Source organism: Myotis davidii, unplaced genomic scaffold, assembly GCF_000327345.1.
Source record: "Myotis davidii unplaced genomic scaffold, ASM32734v1 scaffold217, whole genome shotgun sequence".
NCBI lineage: Eukaryota > Metazoa > Chordata > Mammalia > Chiroptera > Vespertilionidae > Myotis > Myotis davidii.
The window spans coordinates 2843825-2854146 of NW_006290034.1; the positions used below are offsets into that span (position 1 = coordinate 2843825).

The window sequence follows — 10322 nt, forward strand, 5'->3', positions numbered from 1 at the left end:
GTGTAAACAAATATTTGTAATGAAATTAAACTTATGTTTTCAGATATTTTATACACTCAGATTTATAATGATAAACAGTGATATCCATAGTGATCTACATCACTGAGCAGGTGGGTACCCACAACCACACCAATTTAGGCCTTTATTTCTTTTCTTCTTTAAAAAAACGACACTATGAATAAAAAATATTATATGACTTTCAACGCTTCCTCAATCCCTTCTTTGATTTACTTATGTATAATTTAATTGCAATAAATGGAATTATTGCCATCGTAGGAAGAAGTGGATGTGAAAGGCAGAGAGTGCTAGGTATAAGCCCACCAGTTCTCTTCAAAACAAATTAAAAACGTGTGTGTTATGGTGTGAGTGTTATCACCAGAGTTATCTATGGCAATAGTGCAAGGGCCAGTCATTGAATACTCAATTAAGGGGAAAAAATCCTGCTGGACAAAAGATACAATCTTAGCATTTCCCCATCTATATTTAATATTCTACTCAACAGTATTTTGTTCAACACAGTGGCACCCTCCAGATGCACACACACACACGCACATACACTCACACTCACACACACACACACACTCACACTCACGCACACGTGCGCACAATCTCGCATAGTCGGGTGAGGGCATGTGCGTTGAGGTTTCTTACCCGAGCCTGCTGCAGGATCGCCTGGGCCTGCGCCTCCTGAGCAGAGACCACTGGTCCTTTGGAGCCATCACCGCCGCCATAGCGAAACTGAGCAAAGGCCACACAGAGAAACTCAGCATCAGCCTTTGCCAAGGAGGAGCCTTCCTCACTAGACCACAGCCGCTCGCTCAACAGAGTGGGAGTTCACACAAGTCCAAGGTCAGGCCATCGTGAATCATGATGCCGAGACTTCTTATTTTCTTAGGAAGTCTCCTTCTGCCCGTTAGGCAAGGTCTCTAGACCATGTTCTACCGCTCATATAAGAGACTAGAGCAGCGGTTCTCAACCTGTGGGTCTCGACCCCTTTGGCGGTCGAACGACCCTTTCACAGGGGTCGCCTAAGACCGTCCTGCATATCAGATATTTACATGATGATTCATAACAGTAGCAACATGACAGTTATGAAGTAGCAACGAAAATAATTGTATGGTTGGGTCACAACATGAGGAACTGTATTTAAAGGGCCAGAAGGTTGAGAACCACTGGACTAGAGGCTTCTTCCCACTGCTCAGTTCCATCCATTCTGAAAACTCTATCATGCGTTTTTCATGTGCACATATGGACCCATGTTATCCATCCATTTGTAAAAATTCCAAATGCACCAAGTCAGAGGTGGTCACAGGGCCATTGCTACTTCATCGAGTAAAACTTTGGAGTCACTGTGAACACAGTGAACTTGAGATATGTTTATTTTGTTTACCTTTTCTTTACTAAAAACCGATCCTACTTACATCCCTCCATAAATCCTAAAGTTTCTTTTAAATTTTAGCTTACAATGCAGCATGAGTCAGTTTCTCACTACGTAATTATTACTTGCAATTTTATTGCCTTTACATAAATAAATCATTTTCCCTAGAGAAGTAGGGCAGCATTAAAAGGAACCTCATGGTAAAGCAAATAACTTTTGAGCAATGAATGACACTCGAGAGATAGCTCTTTTTAAAAGTATCAACTATTGTGTATATGGTGAAAAACAGTATATTAATATTATGTTGACACATGAAATACAGATTAATCATACAACCAGGATAAAGCACGATTGGGAATATTAAGAAAAAACTCTATGCTTTGTTGTCAAAAGTGTAATCAAATTCTGAAACCTTAATTCTAAGGTAGAGATTAATATTTACTGGATGTTATTTTCAGTAAAATTTCTCATAATTTCCACAGGCTGCTTGATTTTCTACCTTATAGGATGATTTTTAGTGGACCGCTCTATAACATGGTCCAACAATATTTTTCAGAAACAAGATGACAAATGTTAAGTCCTCTTCGTAGCTACAAGAAATCACATACCGGTAACATCAGCATGGTGCCAGGAGGACCTGGTAGGCCATCAGCTCCTGGTAAGCCAGGACGCCCTGGGGGACCCTAGAAAGTAAATAAAATCCTCAAAAGTAATAAATGAATGAAATCATCACATTTATTAGAAACTGAATAACTTTCCATAAGTCTACATGATCTCATTGGCACTTGTCTTTTCCTCCTTGGTTAATCTCCTTTAAGTAAGCCTACCCAGGAAGAACTGTATTCATCGTACTAGTTAACATTATTTTCATAATGTGCAAACTTATAGGCTACACAAGGATGGTCCAAAAAAACCCAAAAGCAGCAGGATGGGGTTTCTCATGAAGAGTTTGGGGAGACAGCATAAAAGTTCGGGTTCACCACGTGACCCTGATGTGATGCTCATTATCAGCTCAGCCTCTACCAGCCGACAACTAAACACCCACTGCAGTTCCTGGACATTTTGTCTGAATTCAAATTGAAGAACTGAATCTAAAGTAACGGGTTCATGTCAACATGGAAATTGATCCTAAGTTTTCTCACTAATTATCACATGGATAACATGCACATTCTCTACCCTCACTTTTAAAATTATAGCTAGAAAAGTTAAGACAAATGCTGCACAACATTAAATGTATAAACACCACCCCCACCACAGTGGGACGAATAACATGTTAAGCTTGTGGAATGTATTTTGATTTTTAATCTACGTTATATCCTGTAGTTCTGAGGAGCCCCTTCACTTACCCTATCGCCAGGGTCGCCGGGGGGTCCAGACGGGCCTTGTAGACCTGGAGGGCCCATAAGACCCTACAGAGAGACAAACCAGCGTCTGAGTCAGATCCCTGCTCTCATTAGGATGCAGGCAACTTCATCCGACCAGCATCAAAGAAGAGCTCATTTATCTTTCATGAATATACAACTGTCTCTCAAACAATTGCCCTATTTATCTTCCTATGAACAGACAACATATAGGGACCACTTTGTGGCTATCTGGACTCTCCCTCTATGAAGCTGCTCTCCCAGTGGAGGCAGATGGTCCAGGGAAACACAGGGAAGGAGACTCCCCAAGGTCAAGTCCCTGAGGTAGATGTTGGTCCCGGGTCTTACGGAAGAAATGGTAGACTCCCAGGATTAGACCTCAAACACGTGAGAGCCGTGTGGAAATGTAGCATCATTTACCCTGAAGGCAATATTATATTTTCTTTTATGGGTAAAAGTATTTAAAGGCACCAGTATCACATGCTTATTTCAGATGATGAGATTTGAATTAATCCCACAAAAGACAGAGGTTGTCATAACAAAGTCAGATCAGTACAACTACCGGAGAATAAAGACCCAAGCAGAGATGTCAGCCTCACAGGGAAAGGACAAAAGGAGCTGAGAGTCACTCCATTCAGAAACACGGACAAGGCAGCTACAACCTCTTAGAATCCTGGGCCCCATTCACAGAGCTATGTCTACACCTTTTCCATAAAAATAGCCACAGCTTTTCTTTTACTTGCATAACTTTCAAGTAGAGGTTGAAAATGAGGTTAGATGCGGAGATATTTAAGCAACAAAAATATTTTAAACAAAATATATTTCCACTGCTCTCAAAAGAATCTCAGAGGGAAGCCGGGGGTGTGTGGTGGGTGGGAAAAGATCAACCAAAGAACTATGCATATATGCATAACCCATGGACACCGAGGATAGGGTGGTAGAGGCCTAGGGTGGGAGGAAGGGTTGGGGGTGAGGATGGGCTCTACCACCCTAGAGAAAGGGGGACATCTGTAATACTTTCTACAATAGAGGTGTGTGTGTGTTCAAAAAAGAATATCATTTGGAGAGCCAAATCAGAAAGCAATTCAAGGCCCAGGTCCTCTGAACAAATATTCGCCTCTATAATAAAATACTCAAATTAGTCTGAAATTTATCAATTCAATAATGTAACAGAAATCTTATATCTGATTATTTAAAAAAATCAAGACAAAACATTTCCATACCGCAGGTCCGGCTGGCCCTGGTGGTCCTTCGATCAGCATTCCCTAGAATAAGGAAAAACAGGCTTTTTCCCAAGGAAAGTGTAACCGCTCACCTTTTACCTGCCTGACTCTAAGGAAGCATTTTAAAAAGTGAATTCTCCACTCCTACCACATAAAACCAATCACACACACTTTTGCATGAGAGAGGGCAGAAACTCAAAATGACAGACATGGGTCCCTGTCCTCAGAGAACCTATGGACTCGTTAGAAAACATACAAATTTCCAGATCAGCCACATGACAAGGGGAACATCTAAGTGCTTCCAAGAAGAGTAAAACCAAGGCATGTGACCAGGTTGTCCCCGGCTCCCAGGATAGTTCCAGGCTCAGAGCAGGGACTGCAATACTGGTTGTGTGAATGGAAGGGACACCCAAGCACTTTATTCAGAAAAGGGGAGAAAAGTGCAGACAAAAGCAGCTGGGATAAATATGAGGTCAGCTCTTAAGTGCATAAGAGAACCTAGTACTATTTCAGGATAAGAACCAGGTCCAAAACGTTCATGATTCTACTGCTGAAAATTGTTTTGTCATCTTTAAAAGTTGGTTGTAAATGTTCATAACAAGGGCAAAGTCATTCGGGAAACACATATTTTTAAAAGCCTTCAGTTGAGCATGTGGCATCCTTTCTCAGATTCTGGAGAAATAGAGTGGATAGCCAATAACGTCGTTATAGGTGTAGCGCGTTCATTTTTATTCACCCCCCATCTTTTTTTAATGTTTATGTCATTGTAATTTCTGAAATGATATGCATGACCATGAGGCCAATGGTTAGACCCACTGCTTTAGTTCTAATGCAGTAGTTTCCCCAAGGTGCTCAGCAGGTAGGATAGTAACACTGCTTTCCAGAAAGAATATGTTTCTTATCAATATCTTGAGTGGTAACAAAATTAACATAGTTTTAAAAGTCATGTTTGGAGTGAACTGGAGCCTTTTTATTGAGAGGTAAGGAACTGAGTGTGTTTTCTTAAAATCTTCATTAGATTACCTAATATTATTGGGCTATGAAACTTACTTTTTTCATACTTATTTGTATCTATGTCAAAAAACATGTCTAATAATGTCCACTCAGACGTAAGAGGAGAAATCACTGGCCTGGAAGCCAGAGAGCTCAAGTCTAGTGACAGCTCCACCTCCAAGCGTTCACACCCAAGGGAAGCACTGAAACCCTCGAATCTCAGGTTCTTTGGTTGTAGAACGAGAGAATTAGACGAGACACATTTCAGCCACTTTCAGATTCCAAAACTCCATAACTCTCTATTTTTGGTTGATTGAGATTCCACTTGCCAGAAATGGCTTCACCGACTCAGTTATCTGTGACAAATTATATACACATTTGGACAACAGAATTTCCAATGAACACAGTGAAATAACTACCAACCTTCACAATGTGTCCACACCAGTACTTACAGGTTCAACGACCGCCGGCTCCCCTTTCTGCCCTTTTTCCCCGTATCCGCCATGGCCATTTATCTGTTGAGTGAAAATTCAAGCAGCCTGTCTTTAAATAAATAAGGCCATTAAGTACTTTAAAATATATATATACACACACACATATATATGCATATATATGTGCATATATACATATATGTATATGTATACATATATATGCATATATATTTGTATATATATAGGCATGTGCCCTGGCTGGGAATCAAATTGTGACCTCCTGGTTCATAGGTCGATGCTCAACCACTGAGCTACCCCAGCTGGGCCAGTATTTTTAACAAGGCAATTATCTAACCGTACTTTAAATAACCTATTAAAGTGTGTTTTTTAAATAGCAACCTATTCAAGGTTTACATACTGAAAATATAACATAGGAAAACATAATGAACATTAATACTGAGTCCTGAATGAGAATGAACACTTGCTTCTTAAAGACAGAAAGATAAAGACATCCGCAGACCTTAAAAATTGTTGCAAGGCAGTAATCAAAAAGTGTCATCAAATTAAAGTTAATAAAATGGAGGAAATGAGTGGGGGAAATAGGGGAAGGTGGTCAAAAGTTTAAAATAATAACAATATAATAATAAGTATGGTGCATCACTGAGCATCACCAAAATATAGTGTAAAAATCAGAAATTTCACTTACCACCCAAAATCATTATGACATTTTAATCGCATCAATGAAGAGAAAATCTGGATGCAATTCTATTCAAGATTATACTTTCAACAAAGACTCCAGCCGTGTGGCCAGAGATACAACGGGGCAGGTCCCCAGGGGGGAGAGTCTCTCCAGATGTCCTAGCTGTGATAAGTGTTCAAAATTTATATGAGGAGCTGGATTTTATTTATTTTTAAATGTTTAAATTTATTTTTAGAGAGGAAGGGAGAGTGATAGAGAGATAGAAACATCAATGAGAGAGGAATATCATCGATTGGCTGCCTCCTGCACAGCCCCTACTGGGGATCGAGTCGCAACTGAGGTCCATGCCCTTGACCAGAATCGAACCCGGGACCCTTCAGTCCACAGGCCGACGCTCTCTTCACTGAGCCACACTAGCTAAGGTGATAAGCAGCATTTTAAACCTGGAAAGACATCAAGACGAACATGGAAATACTCCCAAAAGAATACACAACGACACAGAGCGTAATACAGACTTACGCTGGTTTCTGTGATATCTGTTTCTGCCGGGACCCCTGGACCAAACTCTTCATTAGTGGGGCTCGTTTGCTTATCTTCATAGTCTTTATATTCATAAAAATCATATTCGCCTAAATCTCCATCTACCGGAAGGTCAGAGTCCCTGCCGTCTATTTCTTTGTTCTCATACAGTGTATCCTCGGGGTTTTTCCTCTGGGCCTCATAATCCTCTCCGGTTAGATATTCTTCGGTGAACACATCTTCCATGGGACTTGGCTATTCGTTTAAGTTGCAAGGAATCGGAGAACATGAAGGTGAAGGTTAGTGAAGCAAGGTAAGCATTTGCAATCACAGTTCCATGGGATGGGATGGGGGCAGCGGTTCGAATGCTACTCAAGCGGGTCTGAGCACTATTTCTGCCAGGATCGTTGAAAGAAATAGTTCTGTACATCGCTATGTACAAGGATACATGGCTTTCTAACACGTTTCCCAATAGTCCCAAGGCAAATATTCACATGGGCTCCACATGTGTATTTGCTTGTTCCATTGAAAAGAACCTTGTTAGTCAATTTGGTATTTATGGTTTAAGATTTGAATAATAAAATATGCTCTTAGTGAAAGATTGCTGAATTTTCAACTCTCGCAGAACATCCTTAGGCGATATAATTACCACCAGAAAAGCCATGTAACGTTGACTCTCGATCCCCGAAATGAACTCTTCACGCCAATACTGAGACTTATCATTGCGATATGGAGGCGGAGTATCTGGCGTGGAGGGAAGGTTCATATCACCAAAGAGTTCTTTAAAGCCAATATAATATAAAATACAGTCCTCACAATTTAAGACAATCAAGTTAAATATATCATTGTCAGATCTCAAAGAGTAGAGAATAAATATTCACTTAAAAGTAAAAATCACATCAATAATACTCCCTCAGATAAATAGAAACATAAACTTAATGTAATTTTCATTTTCTCACAAGTAATTCCCTAATAAGAGTATAAATCTAAATCATATTTATTATGCAATTTTTGGCCATCTTCTAATTTTGATGAAGTTCAAATTAACTTACTTTGCTACGTTTTGAGTTTCATTTTTAAAGAACTTGTTCACTATGATATAGTGAGTCTAGATGATAAAGAAATCTTGAATAAATAAGATTACACAAAATCATGTTAATAAAATAGGCTGAATTGTAGCAATTGTTAACTAAAGGAAAATGTCCAATAACCATAGAAATGTTGTATTCTTAACCAGGGGGTCTACAGGGGATGCACATTATCCAGCAGATATTACTGTGTTCAGAGCTGAGAACTACAAAACTGGACAAGTTTGGGGAGATAAATAAACATCTTGAATCAAGATACCCATTTTGGGAAACGATTAATTTGGACAAGATGAAACTTATCTGTTCTTAGGCTAAAATGTCATTGTTCTAGATTAAGCATCTGCATGTAATGCACTGAGTTATTTCCCTGCCAAGACACGGGTTATATAAATTTTCTAATAACTCAATTACTCAGGCATTGTTTATAGCAGGGAGGGCGGGTATTTTACAAAGTTAAACGGAACCATTCGCTCATTTTTGCACGATCAGAATGTACACAGGATATGAAATTCAGAAAGATTGCTTGATTTGGACCTACATGTCCTTAAATCTTTTCGTAGAGAAGAACAGGAAAGGTTAAAATGTGTTATTTTAACCATAATCACCACTGCATTCCTAGGCAGTGTGGAACTGTGAGCAGCGAGTAAGAGCCGCAAAGACTGCATCCGTTCAGGATGTGCGCTGTTATGGAAACGCCGGGGAGGCCGAGGGGGGAGAACTCTGACCGTATCCCTGGCGGATACAGACAGCCTCCCTCGCGGCTGCTCCTCGGGGAAGGCTGTGTTGTGAGCACCGCTCATCACAACATGCCGAGAAGCTGGGGGCCCAGGAGCATCAGGCAAGGCGAGAGGCCACTCAGATCCACGTGGCCTTTGCATGAAGCCAGAGCCATGCGGCCTGAACTGACACTGGCTGCACTTGACCCCTGTTTGGGGACAGCGATCCCATGTCTCTGGTCCTCTCACCGCGGCGAGACACTAAAAACCCCAAACTTGCAGAGGCTCCGGGGGGTCCCTCCGGAGTGAGGCATCCCAGAACAAGGCCCACTGTCTCCCCCGGGGCTGGCCTGGCCCTGCCCAGGCGCATTACCTCGTTGGTGCCGGAGACACGCCGGGGAGCTTCGGTCTGGTAGCTTCCCATGGTCCCGTAGTTGTATTCCTGAAAATCTTCCACGATGTTTGCCTGGCGATAAACGCAATGGAAACGCAATTAGTCGAAATGGGAGGCGACCGCACATCTTCTAGGATCAAGATTTGACTGGGCGATGGGATTAGCCAGGGAGGGTTTGTCTAGGCGGGTTAGTCAGCGCCTCGTCATCACAGATCGTCCTGCGGGTCAAGGACAGATCTTGATTGCTCTGGCTTTGCTACCTGGACCCCTAGTCTGGCTGTGGCCGCTGCTCTGTAACTTTTCTTCTTCTTGGATGCAAATCGGTCAGATTTAGGGGGCGTAAACTTTTGGGGCTTTTCCTTTGAGCTAGTGGCCACTGTCCTCGTCTTCTGTTGGAAATGGGATTTCTTCTTCTGGAACGCGAGGGGGGAGGCGGAATGGAAAACATAAATATCAAGTGAGAAGGGAGGAAAGGGCTGGGTGCCAGGAAGACAGAGGCACAGCGAACCGGCATGGTGCCCTCGGGACAGCGGCTGCCAAAGGAAAACAGTTACTGGCTCACAGGACTCAGGGGGCTGGAGGGGGGCCACAGGGAGACGAACAGCGGGGCCCCAGCCACATGTGTTTACCTCGGTTTGTGCTACGGTCTCCTCGGCTACAGTGGGCGTCCCTGTCACACTGTCAGCCTCTTTATAGTCTGCGTCCCCATACTCATAGTCATACTCCACCACCTCCTCGGGCGCATACTACATCGCAGAGGGAGAGACAGCAGGAACGTGGTTAGCGGCAGGTCACACCATTAACGAAGTAGGGATCGTCTTCTTAACGTTTGTGTGGAGGAAACGTTAAGAGCCAGGGAAGGACTTGTCCTTCAGGGTTATTTCGTGTCACACCAAGTATTATACTGTCCCCCACAGAGTATAATAACCCGGGAGTGACGAAGCAGGTGCTCGAGGAGCATGATGGTGGTTAGGATTGTGAAGAAACTAAAAGTTTTGAATATTAATTCAAGCTTTTAATTATTGGATGTTAATTCAGACACAGCCGTTATGTATTTGGACACAGTTGCTAGATATTCGTGTTGATTCTGGTTTGTAAAACTTACTCCACAAGGTTTCTCCATAAGAATTTTACAGTAGTTTCCATGGGCGATTTCTTATTTTCTTTAAACTGCATATATAAAAATGAAAAATAGACTAGGCTTCCCAAGTATGAAAGGGTTTTGGTATTTATTGTGAAATGGAGGGTGGGAGAGAAAGGAATGCAAGGGACATGACATGAGTCTACATTCTATTGGGAATACTAGAACCAATGGAAAGATTAAATTTTAAATTTATTTGGAAATCTCGAAATTGTTACTTATGATCCAAATGAGCATACTAGTAGAATACTTGTGAAGCATTAAAAGATTCAAAATCAGCCAAAACCGGTTTGGCTCAGTGGATAGAGCGTCGGCCTGCGGACTGAGGGGTCCCAGGTTCGATTCCGGTCAAGGGCATGTACCTGGGTTGCGGGCACA

General features: G+C 41.9%; 1 protein-coding gene across 1 annotated transcript in view; it reads right to left on the reverse strand.

Annotated features, from left to right (window-relative positions):
• Positions 1–10322, reverse strand: part of COL11A1 (collagen type XI alpha 1) — a 126235-nt gene that overhangs the window by 90240 nt on the left and 25673 nt on the right. Inside the window, exons 7-15 of the mRNA XM_015563513.1 lie at positions 9433–9549; positions 9064–9216; positions 8783–8875; positions 6606–6860; positions 5408–5470; positions 3963–4004; positions 2725–2787; positions 1987–2061; positions 652–738 (exon numbers count right to left, since the gene is read on the reverse strand). Coding sequence (XP_015418999.1) covers positions 652–738; positions 1987–2061; positions 2725–2787; positions 3963–4004; positions 5408–5470; positions 6606–6860; positions 8783–8875; positions 9064–9216; positions 9433–9549 — 948 coding nt within the window. The remainder of the gene's footprint in view (positions 1–651; positions 739–1986; positions 2062–2724; positions 2788–3962; positions 4005–5407; positions 5471–6605; positions 6861–8782; positions 8876–9063; positions 9217–9432; positions 9550–10322) is intronic.